The sequence below is a fragment of the Protomyctophum bolini genome (assembly GCF_963924005.1).
Source record: "Protomyctophum bolini genome assembly, chromosome: 14".
Classification (NCBI taxonomy): domain Eukaryota; kingdom Metazoa; phylum Chordata; class Actinopteri; order Myctophiformes; family Myctophidae; genus Protomyctophum; species Protomyctophum bolini.
This window is the reverse complement of record NC_137875.1, coordinates 17562085-17588542: the sequence shown is the minus strand read 5'-3', so window position 1 is coordinate 17588542 and position 26458 is coordinate 17562085. Positions and strand designations below refer to the sequence as shown.

Genomic DNA, 26458 nt, shown 5'->3' with positions numbered 1-26458 from the left:
GTCTGGATCTTTCAAAATAATACCTAGACTAGTCTCACTTTTTTTCTTCCCCCAGTCTGAATTACATCCGTGGAAATTCACAGAGCACTCTTGGGCTGACATTCATTGTGTATGTGTACAAAGTGTAGAAGATTGGATGGCAACAGTTGTTCGCGAATGTCGGGGAACAAAGAGCATACGCAGCAGAGCATTCGCATGTATGTAAATACAGGTGAGGTGGTGAGATTTCATTTCAGACACAACATGTGTTGCCTTGTCAAGTTGTCACGTATTATTTCTGAGGGGGTGGTCTTCGATTATGTTGGTGTACTCTCAATCAATCACTATCACTCATCAAATTTTAAGATTTGTTTTATTATAAATCAGACAATTATTCCCCATGCCTTTTTATATCAAAGAGTATGGCTTTGAGAGACGGAATTAAAATCCCTGTAAACTGCTGAGAACAGTGAGTGCTGCTCTCCAGATTTCCTCTCATGATGAAGGAACGGACTGTTGTCTAGCAGCAGTAGCTAGCTGGATTATGCTATCGAAAGCGATGTTGTTGCCTCTGTTTTTGCCCTTTTCACTTTCCATTCGTCTTTAAAAAGATTGTAATACAAGTTACGAATTCCTATTTGCTAGGCAGCAACATTTATTTGACCAGTGATGATCGAGAAAATAATTGTGACTACCGAAATTGGCTGAATGGGTATGTTAGAACATTTTTTCCAGGAAGACAAGGGCCCACGCAGCACCTAACTGCTAACCTCCCACTTTTTGTCTTGACCACATTAGAAATCCAAAAGAACTGTGACACACACACACACACACACACACACACACACACACACACACACACACAGAGAGAGAGCATCTAATAACTCTGAAGTTTAAAGATGACGCTTGCATGGAGGTATAGTTAGTAACAGTCACTGCCTGTCACTAAATTGTATTTGTTTTATGTTTTAGGGTGACATCTATTGCATCAGAGAGCTGCACAGTGCACATTGAGTGAGTCAAGAGATGTACATTTCTTTTTGACCTTTTAGTTTTCTTTTTTTTAAACTAGAAAATATGCATAAACTTTTAACGACGAGTGCTCACCAGTGTGGAGTCTGTGGACATTATTACCGAGACAATGTGTAGGCGGGTACATAATCACATAGGTTGAGTGATGAATTCACTTTGAAGGTGCCTGGATGGGAAAAGGGAATGCAGAAGATTTACTGGCTTTAGCTTGTGTGCCAGTGTGAGATGCCCAGGCGAGGCTTGGCGCCCCAGGGCCGGGCGCGCTGGCTGTTCCTGGGCCTCTTCTTGCTCCTGGTGCTGCTGCTTTTCGCCTACCTGCTGGAGTGCACCCCTCCGGCGGACGTCAGCTTGGTCTTGCCCGGCCTGGCGGGCGAGCCCTATGGGAAGGACTACTACCAGGCGCTGCTCCAAGAGCAGGAGGAGCGCCACCTGAGCCGCGCCACCAGCCTCAAGCGGCAGATCGCCCAGCTCAAGCAGGAGCTGCAAGAGATGAGCGAGAAGCTCAAGGCGCTGCAGGAGAAGAAGGAGCTCCCCGGGGTGCAGGGCCTCTCCGACACCAACAAGGACCAGGAGCCGGGCGACCTGCTGGAGTATCTCCACTCACAGATCGACAAGGCCGAGGTCAACACGGGCGCGCGCCTGCCCAGGTACTATATATGTTTGTTTTTTCTTGTGGAAAAGAGACCCCGTTTGTGTGTGTGTGGAACAAGCTTCATTTCTTTTTAAGATAGATTTTTCAAAAATAGCAGATCTCCAAGCTTGAGCTTCTAGATCTGCTATTTTTCAATAGCTAAAGTATAACATAATGCTTAAAACACCAAAAAGGGTTCCCCGTCCTGAATGGGATAAAGATGATTCTGATTCCCACCAGCGAGTACGCCCTGGTGCCGTTCGAGAGCTTCACCTCGTCCAAGGTGTACCAGCTGGAGATGGGACTGACTCGGCATCCGGAGGAGAAGCCCGTCCGCAAGGACCGCCGGGACGAGCTGGTGGAGGTGGTGGAGGCGGCGCTGGACATCATCAACAACCCCGACGACGAGGACGGTGTCGAGGACGACGTGCCGATGCAGAGACAGCTCTACACGGAGAGTCACTTTACCGAGGGTAACGCCCGCATGCGGATTAGCAACCGTCAGCTACACACAAGTTTACAATAATAGTCACGACCCCCCCCCCCCCCCATCTCAAAATGTGTTCGTTCCAGTGTCTTCTCAGAAGCAAAGATTTGGGTTAAAGACGTTTGCTGTGAAAGAATAATATATTCAAAGATTTGCACCAAAAAAATTAAATGACCAGTAAGACGCGTTAACGCAGGAAGCAAACGCAGCTGTTGTGGCAGTCTGACACACATTTTTCATTTTTATTTTGCGTGCATGTTTATTTTGTGTGTGTGATACAGCTGCTCTGGTGGCGGGCGGGTGGTGTAACAGCGGGACACACACAGACAAACAGACATGATCTGCAGGGTCTCATAGTTAGTGCTCACTGCGTTCGCAATAAACATAAAAGTTCGTAGATCTGCTATTTTTCAACAGATAGTTTCAAATAACGGTTAAAGCTATAAGGTGACACAGATGCGTCCTCAGGTCTAAATGGGTTAAGAATAATAATGGACATTTAAGGTATTCGATTGTTCCAATGGTCTAACATGTGTATTATTCTGCGTTCAGGACTGTACAGGACAGAGCGGGACAAAGGCACGCTCTATGAGCTCTTCTTCGCCAAGGAGGAGTCCAGCAGCTTCCGTCACGTCACGCTGTTCCGTCCGTTCGGCCCGCTAATGAAAGTCCGGAGCATGTCCGTCGAAACGTCGGGGGTCGTCATTAACATCATCGTGCCGCTGGCGGGCAGGACAGAAACCTTCTCGCAGTTCCTGCACAGCTTCAGGTGATTTCCGTCGGTCATACATTCAATGTTTATTGCGAGATGGCCATCTCTTGCTTGTGTCACAAGGATGATAATGGTGCTCTGCTCTCAGGGTGTATATTGTCTGATCCAAAAGTTTAGAAATTATATTACCATTAATATTTTTAAATACATTTATGGGGGTTTCCACAAATGCAATGATGCCCACTTTTTGATTGTTTTGAATATCAATGTTTTTAGGGAAGTGTGTATACAGCAGGATAGGCGTGTGCATCTGACCGTAGTCTACTTTGGACAAGAGGGTTTACAAGAAGTCAAGTCCTCTTTGGAGAAACTGTCCAGGTGTGTGTCATTGCATTGCATTTCATTTCAAAATGTACTTAACCTTAATATTTAATGTGACCAAGAGGTTAAATCCATTGCACTCTGAAGTCTATTTTAATTTGATTACAACAAACAAAACCGTTTAGGGAAGAAAGCTTCTCCAATTACACTCTGGTCCCAGTGGATGAGGAGTTTTCCAGAGGACGGGGTCTGGACATCGGAGCCCATGCCTGGAAGAGGGGTGACGTCCTGATGTTCTTTTGTGATGTGGACATCTACTTCACACCGGAGCTCCTTAATGCCTGTCGTCTTCATGCTGTTCCCAGTAGGTGTCCTAACCAGCGTACAGCTCACATTCATCCCATTATAAAACCCATTGAGACCTGATTCTACAAAATGTCTTCTAAATCCTGACAGTTTTCTGAAAAACATCAGTGGTTCTCAAACTATTTAATGTCGAGCACCAAGATTTGAGTTAAAAATGTTTGCTGTGAAAGAATATATATTCAAAGATTTGCACGAAAAAAAGATCTGCTATTTTTCAATAACTCAAGTTTAAAATAATGGTTAAAAGCTAAAGGTGACACAGATGCGTCCTTAGGTCTAAATCGGTGTGGGTGAATTATTTTACTGACAGTAGGGAGTGTTAGTGGTGTCACATAATATACTGAACTGAATGCTGCTTGCTTTTGTGTTCTGCAGACAAGAAAGTCTTCTATCCAGTTGTCTTCAGTCTATATAATCCTGCCATTGTTTATGGAAATTTGGAGCTGGCTCCACCCATTGAACTCCAGCTGGTACGAACAACCTTTTCATGATTGATTTAGAGAAATATTGCATAATTGTTCTTTTTACTTTTATTTCTGTTCAGTGATGTACTAAAATATCAGTTTAAGCGTGACATCTCTGACATAATAATCTGTTTCCTCAAATAGATTCACAAGAAAGATGCAGGATTCTGGAGAGATTTTGGCTTTGGAATGACTTGTCAGTATCGGTCAGATTTTCTAAATATCGGTAAGCAATTTGTCATAATGACAAGACTTTGGACCATTTGGCTTAAGATATACAGTACACCTCTGATCATAAATATTAAACGGCATTTTCCCCATTTTCTTTCACCTTCCAGGTGGGTTCGATCTTGAAGTAAAAGGCTGGGGCGTAGAAGATGTCCACCTGTACAGAAAATATCTCCGGAGTGAGCTGATCGTTATTCGGACACCGGTGTCGGGCCTCTTCCACCTTTGGCATGAGAAGCAGTGTGCGGATGAGCTGACGCCAGAGCAATACCGCATGTGCATTCAGTCCAAAGCCATGAATGAGGCCTCGCACTCCCACCTGGGCATGCTCGTGTTCCGCGAGGAGATCGAGACTCATCTCCGCAAACAGGCCTTCAAGACCCAAGGCAAATCGGAGGACTGAAAACGATGCCCTGATATAGTCTTGATCGTTCGACATTTCGACAAACAGTAAGACTGTGATGAATCCTCAACTACCCATGCCGTTATGAATGCACTAAAGGAGAAGACCTGTTTACACAGACACTGTTCCACTTCACCGCTCAGCTGTAGACGAAGATGAATGTACAAAAATGTCGAATAGTTGATTAATGTGAAACCCGGGAGCACCCTTACAACACTAAAGAGCAGCAATATAAACAAGTGACATTCATTGGAGGTCATTAAACCTTGAGAGTAATAGCCTTGAGAGGTGGGGAGAATATCTTGTTTTAAATGTAACATTCAAACTATTACAATCAATTCTAGAAGCATGCAATTAGTGTAATTGGAAAGATTAGAAATATCTTAACTGTAGCCCTGTGCACATGCGTGAGACCTGCACTCGCCTACTCGGACCTCTTCAAAGCAATTCTCACAATTTCTTTGTCCTTTCCACACCTTGCTGTGACCTCTAGGAATGTCTTCCAAAAGCGTCCCAAATTTGGTGTGATTCTCAATTCACAACTTGATATAATACTTTATCAAGGTGCTATAATGAAACACTAAATGAAGGTGACTTAACCAATCGTTTATTTTGCTTTCTGTCCCTAAGAGATAACTAGCTGTTTTCTCACATTGCATTGAATCAGGTACTCAAGGGATCATTTGGCCCCTGCTGATTCCTACCCGTAGTTAACAAGGCTGTCGTCCTCTTTGTAAGCAGGGCAGAGCAGTTCATGAAGATTTTCTTTTTTAATTTCTTTCAGTATCTTACGTTGTTTGCAGAGCCATAGTTACATTTCTGTTTTTATTTGAAAATGGGATCAAATTGTTCCAAGTGGTTAAAAAGGGACCTTTTTTATTTTTGCTTTGACCATATTCAAACTCAGACGGGATGCATTTATTAATACTTAATATAATTAAACATTTATTTGTATAGCACTTTTTAAAACGATGGCACAAAGGACTTTTCAGAACAGGATCAAATCAAACACTCTAGAGTCCTACAGCACATGGACCCTAGCGGTCCTATTCTGGGGCGACTAACAGAAGTGTTGATGCAACAATGAGTTTGTATATTGGCTATTTTTGGCAAAGCGTTTGTGTAGAGGAAAAGCAGCGTACCAAGTATAGTTTTAACTTGGTTTAACTTGGTTTTAGTGATATGAAATGTTAAAGAGATTACTCGTCCTTGTTAGGCCCACTGAAGTTGTGACCTGTGTACACATGGGTAACTACTATGGTCAATAGTCTGTTGAAAGGGACAATCAGTCACTGACCTTTGCTTTGAAAACTATTGATCCATTATAGCGAAGCATGATGAAACATTGTTCAAGACAGCAGTAAAAATATTTTTTAAGGCATTGATTCCTGGTGTACGGAGGCTGTAATAGTTTCATTTATGCCTTGTGAAAATCATTCACGGCATGACTATTCCTATAAATCAAGACTGGGGCTAAATGTTACACCCGCTCAATGTAAATACATTTCTACAATACATTTTGTTTCTTCTTAATTGTGAGTTTAATATCTAAGTTGTATGTGCCTCCATGCTTAAAGTGTGTTCTTGTTAGGCCATTGAAATGCATAGCTGTATACTGTAAAATATATTTCTTGAAGAGAACAAATGGGTCACTGAGGCGGGGCATCAAAAGTGAAAGAAGCATCACCAGAGTACTGTTGACAACTCTTCTAGCGCAACAAAGTGCTTTATTCTTTGCAGAAGGATAGTAAGGTAGTTAATATATTCTATACTGTGTTTTACTGAATGATTGAACTGTTGGTTGATAATCACATTCCTTTTCAACTCATCCTGTAAAGATTTCTCAAATGTCTTCCTTGCATACTCGGTACACAATGTTACAAAAATAAATGCATCGACGTGTATAAGGGAAGTGTTTATTTTATAACGTTATGACCATGAAATAAATTGTAATAAATGTTATGTAATCGTCATTGATGTTTAATGTGATAAACATTTCTATACATTCAATGCCATTGACCAGTTCTATGACTTGCATAAAGAAAATGTAAATCCAAAATAGTCATGTCTTTGAATTCACTAACTTTATTTTCTCTTAATTTAAGACAAATGGCATAATATAATATAAACTACAATAAAAATAAAAAAATCTTTAACATGGGATGAACCTAATGGTGCGTTTACACATGCACCAAGTATCACACTTGCTCGATGATGCCGGTGGGCATGTAGCAGATGTGCTTGTAGTGGGTGTATCCACAGACTACTGGATGCAGCGCCGAGAGTTTGACAACTCCGTTCACTTCATGGGGCCTGGGGCCAGTCCAATGGCGGCTCTTCTACATATAGACTTTTATTGGCCAAGTGTGACAAATTTGTACTTGAAATTTATTTTAGATCGTTTTTAGTAGGGATGCGCCGAAAGGTGCAGTTGGCTGAAAACCGAATATGATTAATATTAATATTAATATATTAATATCTTTTTCCTACCATTGCTGTCGTGGCCGTACCTTAAAGCTATCTGATTTATGGCAAAATAAATGGTTATGGCAAAACTTAATTTAAATACTAATCACTATTATGGGTCCATAAAACATTTATTCAGCTCTTTTGAATGCATTAATTGCATACACTATTCGGTGATATATTTTCTGCCTATTCTGTCTGAAACCGAATAGGCCGAAAATGCATTTTTAGCCCTTTTCTGCCGAATATTTTCTGCGGCCGAATATTCGGGGCATCACTAGTTTAATAATAGTACAACATAAACATTACAGAGACTTTAGTTGTCACTGTACAATACTTTAAAACTGTTGCCATGTTGCACACATGCCTAAAATTACTGATATTTGCGCCGCCCTCGTTGAAAACAATGTATTTCAAACTCCAGCTTGTCACACTCCAGTGCTGCATGAACTCTTGAAACTCCCCTTCAATGGCTTCTGACTGGATGGAGTTTTTATTACAGAGTTTTAATCCAGCAAGTGAGAAATGTATAGATTGTGTACAATCAAGCTGTGTAATAGACATAGCAGAGCGTCTTTTCTCGACTGCTGGGGATGGCTGCATCCGTCCATTTGGTTCAATTTGTACATTCTCAGTCTCAGAGTGAAACTAGTAACAATTACACATTTTTTAGTGGTGCAACCACTCCCTTACAGAGCTGTGTGTGGCTGGGTGGGTCTGAGCACGAAAACAGCATGGTTTTTTTCACCATTTGTGCGCAACCTAACACACACGAGGGTACAGTAGAGGGACCCCCACACGGTAACTGTCAATTCTCAACTGTTTCGGACGTGGATCGGCACGCCCGGCCCCCTAAATTCAAGGCAGTTACTTGACAGGCATTGTAGACAATCTATACTTGTAGTCACACAATAAACCATGTAGTTGCTCAACATTGATTAATGTCATGCCTCCTGTACAACTGCTAGATTAAAACTGTGTTAGCATTCAGCAGTCCAGTTAAGCTGATCATCTGAAGCCATCTGTGTTGCCGTCTAGTGTCACTCAATGCAGAAATGCATTTGCATTCAACCCCAATCCCAAGACCCTGTGCACAGCAATTTTGCCTGCTCCATAAAAAATGAATGGACAGTGTAAACAAAAAGAAAAGATGGCACCGCTCAGTACATGAGGAAATGCACTGTAATGAGTTCTCAGTCTGGTTTATTGATCCTCAAGTACTGAAAATGATTGTTATTAATGTACTAACTGCTCAGGATGGATGCCCATGGTTTTGTAGATTTCTTTGAGGATAAGCAGGGCTGTGTCTTCCGATTCCCTGCAAGACAATAAATAAATGGAATACGAAAACCTCAAATTGACAAACCCAGTCCATTAGTGAGCTGAGCCATTTAGGCCCAGGCTACACGTATATGGATCTTTTGCAAAACGGATATCTTTGTGTACGTTTGGGCCTTTCAGCCACACACAAACGGCGTTTTCGGCCACTCAAACAGAGGTTTTTTTAAACTGATAAATAAGTGAAGATTTTCGAAAATATCCGGATCAGTGGAGCTGTGTGAGCTGAGAAACGATGACGTCACCGCTCATTAGCGCATATCATTTTTACTATAATTAGGTGAGAAATGCAGCTTGTGCCTGGATGGAAACTACATGTATATCTATTCGATTGTTCATGTTTATATATCATTGTTAACAACTTTAAAACTTATCATATGCAGCAGCAAGCAAAGGCTCTGCTCTGCTGCATCCAATAATAAATACATCAGCCTAGTAGTCCAGTGCGGACTGGTGATTTCATTTGTATTGGTGCCGAGTGCGAAGCTTGAATAATAGGTTAATTGCGGACCGCTACAGATAAACTGTGGATATTAACCTACCAATAAGGATCCAGGTCAAATGCCATTGTGCAGTAGGCCTACACCAACAAGTCTATGCATGGTGTGTGCATAGCCGCATGTGAAACTATATTCTCGTGCTGTATTTTGCTCTCCATTTCATGGTCATGGTCATGCGAGGAGAGAGAGGGTGCAGAGAGAGAGAGAGGTGTAAATAGATTCGCATCAAACAGCGTGGTTGGTGAGAAGAAAGTATAAAGTGGGTCGCCGTGCGCATATGGCACATCTCTCTCCTGTTTAGGTAATAAAGGGCGCACCCTTGACTGCATTCCGTTGTCACTGCACCTGCTGCATGCCGACAATGTGCGTGCGTGAACTTTTATTAGCCTACATTATAACGTGACATTTATTATACACCTGGAAAATATAGCCACTTTACAAGATCACAACTGGTGGACGCGACACTCACACTTCTATAGGTCTGACTCTGCTAATATTTTCTGTGCAGGACTTGCCAAGTCGCCAGCGCAATGGTAAAGTGTCTATCATTTTTAAATGATATGGAGAGTAAAGTCAAGAGTTGGGATTTGGAGATTTACGCACATAGTGCGACATGCTGACAGACAATGAAAGAAACATGTTCCACTTCCACTCACAATTTAGGTGGCTTTTAAAATGCGGTACTTATTCCTTCATTAAAAAATATGATTGGTGTAAAGTAAATATAAAATCAAATATAATTGAAACCTGCTACTGCGTTTGTGTGTGGACATAGATATCTATGTCGTATGGGCAGGGATTTTTTCTAAAACGGAGGATCCATATACGTGTAGCCTGGGCCTTAGTCCGACAACCACACAGCTGCAAACCCGTAGATCTACAAGCTCACAACACGTCACGCTGCAACGTGTTGTGAGCTTGTAGATCAGCTATTTTGTGATTTTGTCTCATTACGACGGCATCAAGGCCCGCCAAAATACATTTTAGTCGACAAAATCAACTAGTTCTGGTCGACTAAAATGTTATGATATTTAGTCGACTAAAACTAGACTAACACTAAAACATTCCAGGTGACTAAAACAAAATGAAAACTATTCAAGAGACTATGACTAGAACTGGGCATGAGTACGTACGTACCAGTAACACAGGTGACTCTGAAGGGCAAACAGGTACTCGTTGAAGCTCTCAATGGGTTTCTCCTGCAGCACATAGTCGATGCGGTTCCCACTGTTCAGCATCCCCATCTTCACCTCCACCTCCTCTTCTCGCTGGGGCTCAGGACTGTCTGAGATCTTTCCTTCTGTAAAAAAACAAAACAATTTGATGTTAGCAATCACTCACTGTGGTTAAAGGACAACTTTAGTTTTTTTCAACCAAGGTTCATGTTTTAGGTTGTTATTAGAGAAAGTAAAATATGAGTGTTAATTTTTCTTAATTTGCTGCTTTCTTTCGTTTTAGGGATTTTAGCGGTTTTTGACAGGGGGCAGGGGCATTCGAACATGGGGCTAAATATGTATTGTATTACAAAATATTATGGCGATTATTTTTATTATTATTTCTAATAGTCCTACTAGAACCCCGGAAATTACACCACAGAAGATCACAGGATCTACTGAATGTGAAGGTAGACTACTGGGGGGAAGCCACACTGTGTCGTAGTCTCAATATGTCAGTTTGACACATTCAGTAGATCTCGTGATCTTTTGTGGCCAGATGTAATTTATTGGGACTATAGTATAGGACTATAGTAAATAATAAATAAAAAAAATGCTATAATATTTTGTAAAGAAATACATATTTAGCCCCATGCTCGAATGCACCGTGTCTTGATTTTCTGAACTATTTATACAGGAAAGTCAATCTCACCTGTACACGCGTGTACATGCTTCTCCTCTTCCTCTTTAATCTGATTGGCTACCATGTCCAGCTCCGCCTGCAGCTGGGCAGAGGAGGTGTGAAAACGAGCGAACTCGTTGAGCGTCTGCCAGGCCGTCTTCAGGGAGGTGATGAAGCCGTGTTTCAGGTCTGAGCCCATTTTAGAGAGACTCTCCTTCAGCTCTGCAACAAAAACACAGTCCCATTAGAAAGACGCCCAGATGGGGGCACGGTGGCACAGTTAGTAGTGCTGTTGCCTCACAGCTAGAAGGTCCTGGGTTCGATTCCCGCTCGGGACGCTGTGGGTGCTGGTGGCGTGTTTCCTCCTCCACGTCATCAGTGCCCATACCCGAAGGCGGGGTTGGCGAAAGGGCCTTTCTGTGTGGAGTTTGCATGTTCTCCCCGTGTCCCCTAGGGTAGGTACCCTCACAAAAATGCAGTAATCCTGGTCACTAAACTGCCTCCCCCTGGCCAGCTGGGGCGCCTGATGGAGGGGAAAGGAACTGGTTGGAATAACGTGTTCCTTCCACGCGCTATGTCCAACCAGGGAAACTCCCCCCTGTCAGGTGTAAAGGAGCAACTTGGACACTCAGGCATGAAGGAAGCATGAGTTCAATTCCGTTGCTCTCCCCTTGTCCCCCATATATGGGGACTAGGTTGGTGGAGGGTGTGTAGAGCCCAGGATCACATTAGATGATTGACACAGGGGTGAAAAATGAGTTACAAAATTGTGGGATAAAAAATATATAAAAAGAGAAAAAGACGCCTACAATTTTCAAAACTAGACTAAAATGTTAGGAAGGGACTAGTGTACAAGATATCCAGTAAAAGTAAAACACAGAAGTTATTTTATAATTGGTTGCATGCTGAAAATATCAGATCTAGAGTAGTAGATCTGGATCAGATATCAGATCTAGAGAAGTAGATCTGCTATCGGCCGATCGTAGATGGGCTATTTTTAGCAAGTGTGAAAGCAGTCATTATGACCACATCAAGGCCCGCCAAAATAAACATTCCATGTGACTAAAACTAAATAAACTATTCAAGAGACTACCGACTAAAACTAAAATCAAAATATGCTGTCAAAATCAACACTGGCCTACACTAAATTCAGACAGTGCCCGATTGAATAACTAAACAATAAAAACAACGAGAATCCCGTCATGGGCAACGTGGACCTCAGCGATAATGACGAGAAATCGGCACGCGATGAAGTTAATGTCACGTCTCCTTCATCAAAATGGATTCTAACAACATTGAGGCACATTGAGGAATTCAAGATAAAGCTCGAGTTCCATACCAAGATGGAGCCTCTTTCTCCCTTTGTGGTGTGGGATCAAAACAGGCTTCAGGTCCAAGTCTGGCATGATCATGGGTTCGATCCTGTATGCAACTGGGTCCAGCTAAAACACAAGGAAACACGGCTGACCAATAATCTAGGCATCGGTTAACACAGGATATGTAGTGGCTGGGAATAGTATTATCCTGTAAAATAATGTTTATTTTCTTTCTGCAAGAATATGAAGTATTTTCTGAAATATGATAAAATATGACACAGCGCTATCCCAGTCACAACTGTACATTCCATTCAAAGTCGGACATTGGAAGTTCCTAGTTTTTTATCGAACCATTCCTAACTCAATCAAGTTTGTGCAACTTTACACAACTTAAATGTACTACTTACCTAATTGTACTACCCAAGAGTAGTTACTTGGCAACATTAGTTAATGTTGGTTGGCTACATACATTGTTAACATACCAGTAGTGTTATAATGATATAAAACATTTTTAACTTGTTCCCCACCGACATTTAACAAATTTACTGCTTCTGACGGAAGCTTCCGCCAGTTGGAATCCGACCGGCAACTGCTTCTGGCATAACGTTCCGTCTGAATTATTGATATCAAACCGGATCGCTGATTTTTCTTTTTTTGGCTTGGCCTTTCCTTCTTTAGCGATCCTAGACCGGATTGCGCAACCGCACTGCCGTTCACCTCCCTTTATACAGGCTGACTAAAAAGCTGAATAACACGAAATCTACGGAGCTCTCCATGGTTTGGATAAAACGTGCAATGTTCAGAGGTCTTTGCTGATGATCCGGTGGACTAGATGGGAACATTGGCGACCACCATTCATAAGAGCCTTTCCCTTTAAGAGCTACCAGCTGATTTTAAGAACCGGAAGTAATAATCAATCGTTTCCGAGGCACTCGAAGACTTTCGTTTGTCAGAAGCACTAAAACGGCATCGCAAGGTTTAGTTTTTATATTATAAAGCTATATTTACAATACTTAGCATTGTAAGCACGATACCATTTTCAGTGACGAACGTAAATTCCCGTTCTTACCGGGTGGTAAATGTTAAAGAAACCATTGCACGTGGGCAGCCGATATGTCTCGTCAATCTTCTCCAGACCTCGCACTGTCAGGAACATGCCGATTGGAGAACCCAGGGCGAAGAAATTCACTGGTTTGAAGTCCAGGGCATGGTAGACCACAGAAACCTACGCAGCAAATTATAACAACCATTATAGCAACATATTCTTATATTTCATGTAGGGATGTCCCGATACGCTTTTTTCGCTTTCCGATCCGATCCCGATCAATTTCTGTGTTAGCCGATACCGAATACCGATAGCAGTGTCGTGATCTCATGTTGTGTTCATAGCTATATATCTCGTGTTGCGTTTATAGCAGACTCCTCACTCAAATGTGCAGTTTGGGCAACTCCAAAGCAAACTCCACAAGTCCCAATATTTTATTTACCTGCCATAGTATCAACCCCTTACCCCTGTGTCGGATCGGTGGTTAGACTGGCATATTCGCCGATACCGATATGACAAATAAGGGCCGATCCGATACTTTTCCCGATACAGTATCGGGACATCTCTAATTTCATGTCTACATTACATACATATAAATGTATTAGACTTGTCTTTTACCTGTCCAGTGCCGACTTCAAAGTAATTGTAATCGACATGGACTGGATGTGGACTCCTGCCCACAGGGAGCTTTGTGGCGGTGTGATCAGGGAGGGGTTCAGGGACCGTCTGTGTTGGCACCACCTCTTGGCTTATTTCCTTCACCTCCACTTTCTTCTCTTGAGCCGCCTGACGAGTGGCCTGTCACAGTGGGTGAGTAAAATGAAGACGGGTGAACCAAGACAATTGAGTTTGGAAAAAAAATCATTAAAAAGTGTGCTGTTTAATAGAGAATAAAACATACCGGTAAGCCTTTAGGTCATTACACACTGGCGAATTGGCGACGCAATATATTTGTGCGAATAATTCGCATTAAAAAAACAAACAATTGAAGTCCATGCAAGCTTCCACATCAGTGGCGAATGTGCGAAAATTCGACCGTTTTCGCTCTTTATTTGTTCGCTCTGGTGTCGTATTTTGCAGAGATTCACAGGCGAACTGCAACATGCAATATTTCGCATTTTCAGATCGCTAATTCGCCAGTGTGTAATGACCTTTAGTCTGCTATAGTATAGAGCTTACTGTCTTAATTGATTGGCTTTGAAAAACACATGAATCCTGCAGCGTAGCAGCACTCTATTGCAAAACTCACCTGTTTATTTAATCTGTCTTTGACAAATTTGGCAATCTTTTTCCTGGGTCCCAAGGGAATTCCCATCTCTTTCAGGTCCTCAATTGTGCACATGAGCTGAATTGAACATAAGAGAGTAGTGAAACGTACTGTAAAGACCGCTAAGTCACAATGCCGTTTGAGTGTCGCCACTACAGATGATGAATGATTGAAACCATCAAGTCTATGCTTACAAAAGATTCTATGTCGATCTTCTCCTCATCAAAGGTGCTCTTGTATTCAGACAGGCCCAGATGTTGCAGGACAGCAGGGAGATCTTCATATTCCTCGCCTTCCTCTTTAGGGTCTTCTTCGACAGGAGATGGTGTGAGGGCATTGGCTTGCTGAGCAATGGGAGGATCCTGGTTGGGAAAAATATATAGTATACATTTATTTATTATTTCACACCTCAATCTCGTCCTTGGGATGAGGTATGACTTTGAAAGATCTCTTCAAACGCTCACATTTTGACAGCTTAAAAGGAGCACTACACTTTCAAACTATATTCATTATTGGTCCTCACCAGTGTTGGGCATTGATACTTTCTAAAGTAACGTTGTTAGGTTACTGCCTATAAAAAATAATCCCATTACGGTACAAGATTACCTTCTGAGAAAAGTAACTTGTTCATTATTTTTGCGTTACCGACCATTAAAACCCAATAACCCATGCACCTCGAGAGAAAAAAGGAAAAGAAAAACAACTGCAGCCTACCAGTGTTGTAAAGCTTGTGTTGAAAACGATCTCCTCCTTTCCCCAATAAATCCCCAAAAAATGGGTGAATGAATACTTCCACAGCCTTTAATAGCTAAAGTATAACATCATGCTTAAAACACCAAATGGGGTTCCTGACCAAAATGGGTTAAAGGATGAAGTATCCATCTTCTCCCAATCTTTGCCGTTGTCAGCACACGTGTTGACTGTTGACAATGGAATGTAAACAAGAGCTGTGTCTGCTGTGTCACACCAAAAGTAGTGAACTATTGAATCCTGTTCCTGTACATTAGAATCATTACGCAATCACCACAGACTGCAAAGCATAATGGGTCACTAATGTCCGTGTAACAAGCTGTGACACAGTGCATGCTCACTGTAGTCGGTCACTTCTCCGTGACATGAGAGAGGCTCAGAGAACTCATTGATTCAGGAAACAGCGCAAAATGTGTCAAATGGATTCTTTTTCCTTTGTGTCAAAAGGAAATATAAGTCTTCAATAGCTTAAATAGCACCGTTATACCCAACACTGGTCCTCACTAATGCTTATATAAGATGGCACCAAATCTGTATACTCGCTCTGTATCTCAAAAGGAAGGCTGTGGCCAGTTCAGAAACCTAGGGTTTATTGAGTGCTGGCTGTCTTCTTCTGCCTTCCAGCAACATTTGTAGGCACTATAGGCAGGTTTGATCATTTCAAAGATTTCAAACTTTTATTAATGCAAGAATGGCTTCCATTTCAGCAGGCTGACTTTCCAGAAAGAAGGTTTAGTTTCTACTCTGCCAACTTAAAATGAACATTAGTGAGGACCATTTTATGAGGATAAGGATGAACATGGGCTGCTTTTAGACTAATTCATACTTGGTCACACAAGTGATGCTAACCAGGAAGAGACACTTTCAACTTTAAAAGCACTGACTGACACTTGTCAAAAGTGTTGTGTGACAAAGTATAATGCTGTTGTGATGCAATGGAGCAGAGTATGAAGGCTTAAACACAAAGTCACCTTATTGTCTGAGCTCAACAGTGTATCAGACCTGAGGTGAAAACGTACTAATACAGAACATGTCTAGAAACGTTCCCCCTAATCGTGTTGATGGCTGCTGATTAAGTACCTGTTTCTTGTCTATAGCAGGGACTTCATTAGTAGTTGGCACGGTTGGCATGGCCGATGCTGAGGAGCCATTCTTCTGATTGGACAGCAAGTCAAAAAGTATCAGGGAACCTGCAAAGATATGAAATGTGTGACAACCGGAGGTCTATACGTGCTGGAATAACACCTCAAGTACTGCTGCACAAGCCAGATTGGTGGGGATACAATTAGTATTACTAGTCCTTACCCGTTCTGATATATGAACATGAAATGATGTACAGTGTGGGTAATGTGATTTAATAGATCATATTATTGATGTATGTATTTTGAGGAAGAAATGCTTTAATATAGTTGTGAATATACTTGATCACCGGTTGCGTTTTGTAGTGTAGCAATTGCATTAAGGTATGTATGACATCAGAAGTAGCTGGAGACATTGTACTACACCCGGGTTCTTAAAAAGGGTCACCCTGGCCTATGCCAATAGGCCAACAGTTACTGTACCAAGGAAAGTTTCAAACACTGGCTCAGAGTTCACTTGTCTGCTGAAATATAGCACTTTTGAACAAACGTTTTAGTTTTTAGCGTGTAAATAATGTCTCTGCTCATCTATAACTCATGGCCGTGTGGTGGGAAAAGAACGGACTATAAAGGTGGTTGCACACTGGACGAGTTTTTCGGAAAACTGATGGAAAACGCAGCTAAAAATCCGAAAAACTCAGCAGTGTGCCTGATAAATAATCTATCTACCGTATCTATTTAATGTAGGACATAGTTTGTTAGGGCGGCCATAGCTAAATTGGTGGAGAGGCCACCTGGAAGGTTGCCGGTTTGACCGCTGGCTTGCCCAGTCTATGTGTCCCTGAGCAGAAAATGAAAATTCTCTTCCCCCATGGGACCAGAAAATACTCCCTTTCTCTATAAAATCGTAAAAGTGCAACGATTTATTCGATCCAAATAAGCCAAATAAAAATTGTAACTCTTAATTGTGACAAAATGTCTAGCTTCATAATTCCAACATGAAAATGATGCAGATGTGGTTACCTAGGCTGTGTCCAGCCACTGACACGGCTCCACCGTAATCGGGGTTCCTCTCCATGAACAGGGCATGCAGTCTGTTAATCTCTAGGGCAACTGTGTCCATGATGGTCTGGCAGTACGTGGGGCTGTTATAGAAGAGCACGTCTAGTAACGTCTCGTTGGTGAAGTGTCGCAAGCGTCCAGTGCTGGGCAACGTGATCTTCTTTATCCTCCTACACGCACAATCCATCACAACAAGAGTAGAGGAACATTCCATATTTTAACCACTTAAAGGTAGTGTAAGTGATGTTTTTTTAAAGCTTCCAGGTGGGTCCCCAGCTAAATGGAGAGTTGGTAACCTCACCTGTCCACCCCTGTGGCGTCCCCGTGCAGAGCCGTGTGCCACTGCACAGGGAGGAACTCCACCCTGCTGATCACATGCTCATCCTGGGACTTCTTAAAGTGACTCTGCAGCAGCTTCAGAGACACGTTACGGAAGTCGTCCACTGAAAACGACACACACACATTTTTCGTCATAGTATTAGTTAACAGGGACATCAACAACAAAAAATCAGTCTACATCAATGGTAAGCGATTTGTCTGCGGTCATTTGCGACCGTTTGTCATTTAAACAAAGTATGGTACGCTAACCCACCACACTCCACCATGCTCCGAAACCTCAGGTCGCACACAGGACCAATTCCATGCACCATGAACACTAGGTGATCCGCCTTAGGTAGCTCTCCTGAAATACAGAAACAACATGCATGACATTCTAGTCATTTAAAAAACTAACTTTTTTTTAAACAAAAATAGAAAATAGAACCTGTGCTCCGATGGACCCAATGTTTGTTATTTAGCTACAAGCTCTTTTTTAACCCATTTAGACCTGAGGACGCATCTCTGTCACCGTATAGCTTTTAACCACTTTAACCATTATTTTTAAACTTTAGCCCTCAAGACGGTGGAGCTGATCGTGGACTTCATAGGAATACGGCCCCTCCGTCCCTCCCCCTCCCATCATATTGGGAGGCACTCCAGTCGCCACTGTGGAGTCATGCCGCTTCCTCGGGGTGACAGTCTCTCGGGCCCAACATCGACACCCTCACAAAAAAGGCCCAGAGTTGACTGTTTTTTTCTGAGACAGCTGAGGAAATTCCACCTCGGACCTTGCTGGTTAATTTCTACACTGCAATCATAGAGTCCATCATCACCCTCGCCATCACTGTTTGGTTCTGCGCTGCAGCGGCCAAGGACAAGGCCAAGCTGCAGCGGGTCATACGATCAGCAGAGAGGGTGATTGGCTGCCCTTTGCCCCCCCCTTGAGGCCCTGTTTAGGAGTAGGGCTTTGGGGAGGGCATGTCATGGCAATAAAGGCTTCTGAAAAATATGAGCTATGAGCTTTAGAAAACCGTCAGGATTATGGAAGACATTTTGTAGAATGTGGTCTCAGGTCTCAATAGGTTAATACTTTTCATTGGTTAAATGTTTGTCAACTTATGAGCAAAAAGAGGATCTCTGCTACCATCGGGCACTTCGTCGTGGTCATCATCGATGCCCCTCTTCACCACTCGTGGCCTGGTCTGGCCGTCCTGCGTTGTGCCCCACTCATCTGGCATGGCAGAGGGCTGGAACTGGACGATCACCTGGTCGACAAAAAAACACAACAGGGCCTCTCATTGCACACTAAAATAAACACAGGATCTATACCATACATGGGCAACTGGCAGCCCCCCACCTTCACTTAATGCAGGTTAATATCAGAAAACTGATATATTGATCTCAGCTTACAATTCCAAACATGCAAACATAACCCGCTTTAATATCTTCAGTCTAAATGAGTAGCTGAATGACTAGTATAAAAATGTTATTGTCTTTTTTATGTCCAATGTATTTGTATTTAGTTCATAAAGTTAACATCCTTCTACCCTAATGGACAGGGGGTACACAAGCACATGGCCGTTTATCCGTCCTCCTTCTCCTACCAAACCACTCTGTTAGCACACATCTCTCCATGCACAAAGAAATCTGCATGCCACCCGAATCCAGGTGCACTACATTGCATCCACACAACTGTCATATTTACTATACAAATATTGTTTACGATCAAAACACGAACCAACTGCCCAGCTTGCTGTGACGTCAAAATCGTCAGAACTTTCCACATCATCCTTCTCCAAAGAAGTGGACTTCCCTTCCACTTTGCCTAAAAAAATGCCAACTAAAAAATACGGGGACGCAGCTTTTTGCTTCTACGGGTCGTCGGCATGGAACAAGCTCCCACTGTACCTTCGTCAGGCAGCCTCTGTAGACATTTTTAAAGCACAGCTCAAGACCCACTTCTACAACATTGATTTGAATTGATCTTTTATTTTTTGTTATTCATGTCCTCACTGTATTGTATAACTGCTTGTTTTTTAATGTCGTTGCCTTGCTTTTCTTTTTTATTCTCCATTGTTCTGTAAAGCACTTTGAGCTGCATTTCATGTCATGAAAGGTGCTATACAAATAGTTTTATTATTATTACTTCCGACATCACCTCCAAAAACACACATCAGGCCACACAGAAAACGCACATCACTTTCAGATGATACACGTGCCGCAAAGCATAATCGTTTCACTCGCGCAACAACAACCGCTAATCATAACATGTTGCATGCATGAGTGTGCTTCTGCAAACTTCTGTCTGTGCGTGCTTAATCGTTTGCACGCCCGTGCATTGTTGTGTCTTTCTGTGCGCACTTTCCTATGCTCAGACTTAGCTATTAACGGTATATACCGACGTGTGTGTGTGTGTGTGTGTGTGTGTCACCCTCCAGCCCTAAATGAGTGTGTGTGTGCTGGACCCGCACGCAGTTAGCCTGGCTAATAAGCCAGACCGAATCAGCCACACCGTAATCCGCCTGCCGGCGGATTACGGTGTGGCCAATCGGGACACGATATGCAATATGGGCGGGCTTTGGTACAGTGACGTTCAATGCTTGAGACCTTTGACTGACAGTAGCTCTGACCAATTGCGTCAAAAAGAAAATGTTTGAATTAAATTAAATTAAATTATCAGGATTCCCCGCCCCAAACTGCTATGATCCATAATATCCAATCACAGCTAAGCATAACATGGTTAGACAAATGATTCAACGTTTTTAAAAAGAAATGTCACGCACATATTTTTCCACTGTATATGGCAGGCCTTGTTGACGTATTTGGAAGAGATTTTGAAGGTCTGGTTCCAAAAATGAACCAGTATTTAATGTGTAAAATCCATGATATTTACATTGGAATGAATGAGCCCGGCTGGAAAGTGTCTAAGTGGGAGAGGGCGGGGCTTAGCTAAAGGTGATAGCAAAACATTCAGGATTTCAATTAAAGTACCAGTAAGAGCAAAAAATTGCTGATTTGATACGACAGCAATATGCAATGTGGCACTCTGGAGTGAGTTTGGAAATAATATGGCCCTCTGGAGTGAGTTTGTAAATAATGTGGCCCTCTGGAGTGAGTTTGTAAATAATGTGGCCCTCTGGAGTGAGTTTGTAAATAATGTGGCCCTCTTAGCGAGTTTGGAAATAATGTGGCCCTCTGGAGTGAGTTTGGAAATAATGTGGCCCTCTGGAGTGAGTTTGGAAATAATGTGGCCCTCTGGAGTGAGTTTGGAAATAATGTGGCCCTCTCCATCATCAAAGTTACCCACCCCTGATCTATGCTATACTATACTGCCACATGGACTTCTACAGCAGCAGTCTACAGCGGAATATTTTCAAAAGCTACTCACAACAAGGCTTACCTTTGGATTGTGCATGACAATGGTTTCACCAGATGGGAATTCTAGCCTGCGGTGCCACTGGTTGGTAGACACAGCTTTCTTGTATTCCCCCTGGAGAAAGAAAACGTGTTTATCATTCACTTCGACCACTAGAACGCTGGCATCGACATTTTTGGGCATGTTGTTACAGGAGAATATTAAAAAAATATATCTATCTATATCTGTCTGTGTGTGTGTATATCCACATAACTCGAGAACCATTGGCCCCAACGACTTCAAATTCGACACACACGTGTCACACGACCGCAAGGGGTGCAGTGCCCGCCGGTGTCGAGTCGGTCGGACCCACGGTTGTCAGAACTCCATATATAGGCATAAAAGGGACAGCTTTTACGCAGAGCCTCGGTTTCGATGGGCGCTGATGGGACGCTTGTTTTACAGTGCCGGTTTTTCAGAAAACTGTTTAGAAGACATTTGTAGATTTTTTCCCAGGTCTAAATGGGTAAACAAGATTTGTGACCCCAGACTTCCGTTACAGTGGCTTCCGACAACTGGTTTAGAGTTAGACGGTGACTGTACAAACCTCCAGCTTGTCGCTGAAATCCTCTGAGTAGGGAATGAAGCGACTGTCCGAGTCTCCCTTGTAGAACCAGGTGCAGCGTCGGATCTCCGTGGGTTCCTCCTCCCAGTAGACAGCGGTCCGCATGCGGTCATACAGTTGCACGTCGTAGCGGCCTCCGTCCGTGCGCACGATCACATTCTCCGGGTCCGGTTGAACTACAAGGAGGAGAAGAAAGGCCCAAGAGGATATTTACTAGAGGGCTTATCAGTTTCAAAGGATCCAGCAGAAATATATATGGAATACAAATTCAGCCTGGATTTCCCGCAAGCCATGTGGAGTTTGTGGACCATCTGTGGTATGTTCAAGGTTGTACTTTATCGTTACATCTTGTGTACAGGTACAAAACAGTCAAACCTAGTTTGGCTTCCTTCAGACAATGCAGCAGAAAATATATAATATAACATCAAACACAGAAAACAAAAAGGTATGGAATATAGAGTGCAAAAGAAAATGGGGACTATAACTTTTTTTTTTTTTAGTACCAACAAGGTCGACTAGTGGATTTACTAGTCGCTAAATGCCCTACTTCACAGTAGGCTACGTTCCATAAATATACAATACATTTAGTTTAGAAAGGTGCAATTCGAGTTTAAATATACAACAATTTTAGTTTAGAAAGGTGCAATTCGAGTTTAAATATACAAGAAATTTAGTTTAGAAAAAAGGTACAATTCGAGCTTAATAGTGCGAGAAGAGTGCAAAGGTGCAGGGGGGCTAGCGTTTACCTTTTCCCTGATTCGCTCCGTTTCTTGAGGTATAAATCCTTGCGACCCGTCACGTGGACACACCTTACTGCGTTTGCTGCATCCTTTTGGATTTTAATGGATGCGTACCCAACATCGTTACTAGAGTTGTCCTGAACTGATTAAAGTTTTATTTCACTATGCATGGATATTTACATCCACATGCAGCTCCACTTCTAAGTCTGTGTCTGCAGCCACCCATATCAAGATATTAGACTGGATAAAACATAAAGGTCGGATCGGGAAACATCTGTATCGGCAGATCTCAAAATCAAAATGATTGGAATCGGATCGGGAGATCCAACAATATATGAACGGGACATCCCTAATCGTTACCTATTACATTATAATAATCGTGCATTTTTATTTATAAAGCGCTTTACATTCTCACGAATCTCAAAGTGCTACAAAGCATGCATTAATAAAATAAAGCACAATAAAAGAAGCGTAAGCAACATCATAAGCATAACGATGCGTGATCAATAATATCATGGGACCCAACATGGCTAAGCTAAAAGACTAGGTAAAACATGTTTAAGGAAATTATGTTATGAGGTCCATTTTACCGGAATTGTAGGTCTCCTCCAGCTGAATAGAGTCAATGATGCTGAAGGGAAGCCAGACACTTTTTGATTCAACTAGTTTGCAGTAGAACCAGTGTGGCTGAACAGGCTCATAGATATTGTAGGTGTAATGCTGCATCATGGGGTGATGGGCAGGAACCAATGGTCCAGCTGTGGTCGGTGGCGGGGCAGGTGGGGGTGTCATCATCTGTGTGGGAGGGGGCTGCAAGGAGAGAAAGACCAGAACTCCATGTATCCATTATCCCAATTATAGTCATCTTATTTTTCCTCCTCCATTCATTGGAGGATGTACAAGCTTGCGATGCATTGCGAGATTGTAGATCAGCTATTTTCTGCAAAGATATTTAGTGTAGATGTAGAGAAAAAACAGGAGGCCTAGTAGAGGGCCCTCAGGAACAAGGTCAGCTAAGTATACGGTTTAAATAGTTAAAAGAAGGTACGAGAAAAAACTAAAATCACACCCGTGTGAAGTGAGGGGCGCTCTTATCATCGTACATTATAATACTGTACATGATCTCATTCCGGCCAATCACAATTTGTGTCCTCACCTTCGTCAGCAGTGTTTGTGTTAAGCAATGTTTGCGTTTACCTTTGTGAATGTGGGGCCTGCCATTTGGAATGTGTGCTGCTGTTGCGGGCCAAGAGAATAGGGGTTCTGCTGCGGTGGGGGTGGTGGTACGGGTGATGATTGCACCTCCGGAGCTGCAAGATAAGGGCTGACTCTGCTGGTGACAGGAGTGTGTCGGTACGGGTTAAAACTCTGATGGGGCGCCGGGGGAGGCGGTGGGGTCATTGAGCTAGGGGGAGGAGTCTGTCGGCCCATGGGGCTTTGGTAAACGGTGCTATTGTTGAACACAGGTGCAACAGGGTTAGCTTGAGGGACGGGAGGTGGTGGGGCACTGGGGACACTGCTGGGGACAGAAGCGGGGCCCGTCATGGCCGGACGAGCGACTGACTGTGCGGGCGGCGGGCATGGCTGATGGCCTATCGATGCAAACGGGTCACTGCTGGTTACGGGACTGGAGAAGTAGTTGAACGTGGAGGGAGCCGAGACGTTGGCAGAGGTCTGTCCCAGGAAGCTGTCCTCTTCTCCCACATCAGTTGAATCATCTATGAGAACACAATCATAACATGTCTGCTTTCACAACAGTTGAACAAATTAATCTAACTAATATCTTATACACACAGAATTGGTAATTTAGACAGTTTAGACAGATTGTTTTTTGTTTCCTGTCTAGTACTGATCGATTGCTTGATGACACTGACTGATCCAATTTACAATTTAGCAGACGCTCTTAATCCAGAGAGACTGCAAAATGTGTCCCGTCATTAGCAGCACTGTACTATGCAACACTGGAATACATCGTCGATTATACGTCCAAGCTAACCCAACCATGGACTGTTTCAGATTCTGCTGCATAACGGAAGCTGCTAAAAAGCTTCTTCCCAGGAGCAATTATTACACACGAATGATTTGGCAAGGGGAAATGCTAAACCCCAGTGTCGTGACTGAATATCCCCAGCACACACACACACACACACACACACACACACACACACACACACAGAGGGGGTTCCTGGTGGTTCCCAGCTAAAGAATGATGATAACGAAATGGACCCGGTCCATTATAGATCTTTAACTCTTGAAAGCATAAAATGAAACCAAATGGACCCGTACAGGACGGATCAATTTGGTTTTCATTTAAAGCTCTCACGAGTTAACTTATTGTTAAACATCTGCATTGCTTAATTTACAAGACATCTACACAATTAGAGAATGTAATCTCTCCAATGGTACCAACATCAATACAGCATGGAAATATGGAATCTTATCCAACGAAATATTATCCGTTTTGGGTCGGAGAGGCTAAATCTCATCAAATGGTGGTCTGTGGGCTGTCGTGGCTCAAATGCTGAATAAATAATAGACAGTTTGTGTTCACTATACCTTTGACTGTTTCTCACTTGTGAAGAGAGGAAAAGAATAATTTACCATTGTAGATTACACTGATAAAGTCTATCAGAACACCACAGAAACTATTCTCAAACCTTTCAATGTAAAGTATTACATGATCCCTATGCAGAACACACCACTGTTCCCAGTTCACTTGATTGGCTGCAAACACACACATACCTACTTTACTGTTCCCAATAAAATATTTCCTGAATCTGGACGTGGGTCATTCCACTACAAAGCTCCACTTGACTGGAATAATCTTCCTTTGTGTCTTTTTCTCTCAGATCCGATTACCTCTCTTGGCCGCTTCAGGACTTCCTTGTACTAACGCCTCGAAACAACCTGTTCATGCTACTAGTATTACTTGTGCTACTGCTTATTTCTGACCTTTACACAAGTTATTGTACTGTACTCTCCATGTATTTGTCTAAAATGAGTTGAGGGCTGGTATGGGGATGTGGGTGGGAGAAGACGAGCAAGCCATCTGTACATGTGTGTGTATCGTGTACTTGTGTATTGTGTAACTGCACTGTGATGTAGGCTATGTAATGTTGTGCCTCTAAAATGAGATGGTGCATCTCAATGGCCAAATGGAAAGGCTTGAAAACCACTGCTGTAGCTGACGCCTGACGGTAAACATGACATGGACTGATTGGACTCAGTCAATGAGACCATTGAAGGCTGATTAGCAGTTTCTCAAGTGGTTGGCCTAGTACACTCTTTGAACAGATTTTCATTTGGTGGATTTATACCAAGTACTGTACTTTGTAGTAAACATTGTCCTAATCAGACTTGACGTCGAAGAAAATCAATTGTTTGTTTTGTTTTGCAATTTCAGTGTGATCTTTCCATGATAAACTGATAAACCAGCAGCCTAAATAGCAGTAGCTAGTACGGTTGCAAACGTTTAAAGCTCGCGTTTTATTGCAATTCCACAAATAACATGACATCTTACCTCCTGACAACACAGCGGGGCCACTGGCCTGGCTGACCGGTATGAATGGCAGGTTGAAGTTGAACTCCGGAGCTGCGCTAAACAGTAGATTTGCACTGGAATTTGACACATTATTATTTTTCCTGTCAGCCATCTTCGCCCAAAAATTAACACGTCGCCTACATCCGTAGTCCGTACACCGGTGGTGCGGCACCCGGATATTTGCGTCCCCGGCTATGAAAAAAAATGAATCGCTGATCTGTAAAGCACGACAGAGTCTAACAGACCATGCAGAGCATTTGTTGATCCGCTATTTCGGCGCAGCGGTCCTTGTTTTGTATGTCAGTTCATTCGATAATAGCGCCACCTGTAGGCGTGGCTGACTACTGCCCTGGGTCCCTGGCTGGGTCCCTGGGTCCCTGGGTCCCTGGGTCCCTGGGTCCCTGGGTCCCTGTGTCCCTGGGTCCCTGGGTCCCTGTGTCCCTGGGTCCCTGGGTCTGTCCGAGCACGGAAATAGCTTTTAGATTGGTTTTCTGTTGCGCAGCCTAACACACACACACGCACACGCACACACACACACACACACACACACACACACACACACACACACACACACACTCCCTTATTAGATATTATCTA

The 26458-nt window shown here is 42.9% G+C and overlaps 2 protein-coding genes across 3 annotated transcripts; one reads left to right on the top strand and one right to left on the bottom strand.

The window, feature by feature from the left end:
* The first annotated feature begins 50 nt into the window (after positions 1–50).
* Positions 51–6376, top strand: csgalnact2 (chondroitin sulfate N-acetylgalactosaminyltransferase 2). 2 transcript variants are annotated; one of them, XM_080781330.1, is made up of 9 exons: positions 51–211; positions 952–1658; positions 1883–2115; positions 2682–2898; positions 3118–3219; positions 3348–3526; positions 3904–3998; positions 4137–4218; positions 4331–6376. In XM_080781330.1, exons 2-9 carry the CDS (start codon positions 1237–1239, stop codon positions 4621–4623), a joined length of 1623 nt encoding a protein of 540 aa, XP_080637456.1. In that variant the 5' UTR covers positions 51–211; positions 952–1236; the 3' UTR covers positions 4624–6376. The 2 variants fall into 2 exon arrangements, with proteins under 2 accessions (XP_080637456.1, XP_080637457.1); XM_080781331.1 differs by having other exon boundaries at positions 53–197.
* Positions 6377–6519: 143 nt separating this feature from the next.
* On the bottom strand, positions 6520–25973 carry sec23ip (SEC23 interacting protein; the record flags this gene model as incomplete). Its single annotated transcript, XM_080781329.1, has 18 exons — positions 6520–8407; positions 10065–10227; positions 10794–10985; positions 12103–12205; positions 13149–13304; positions 13743–13922; positions 14374–14469; positions 14586–14753; positions 16222–16331; positions 17244–17452; positions 17584–17725; positions 17875–17964; positions 18745–18865; positions 21001–21090; positions 21563–21756; positions 22911–23130; positions 23518–24038; positions 25841–25973. The coding sequence occupies 18 exons, from the start codon at positions 25971–25973 to the stop codon at positions 8326–8328; spliced, it is 2970 nt and encodes a 989-aa protein (XP_080637455.1). The 3' UTR covers positions 6520–8325.
* Positions 25974–26458: the final 485 nt, after the last annotated feature.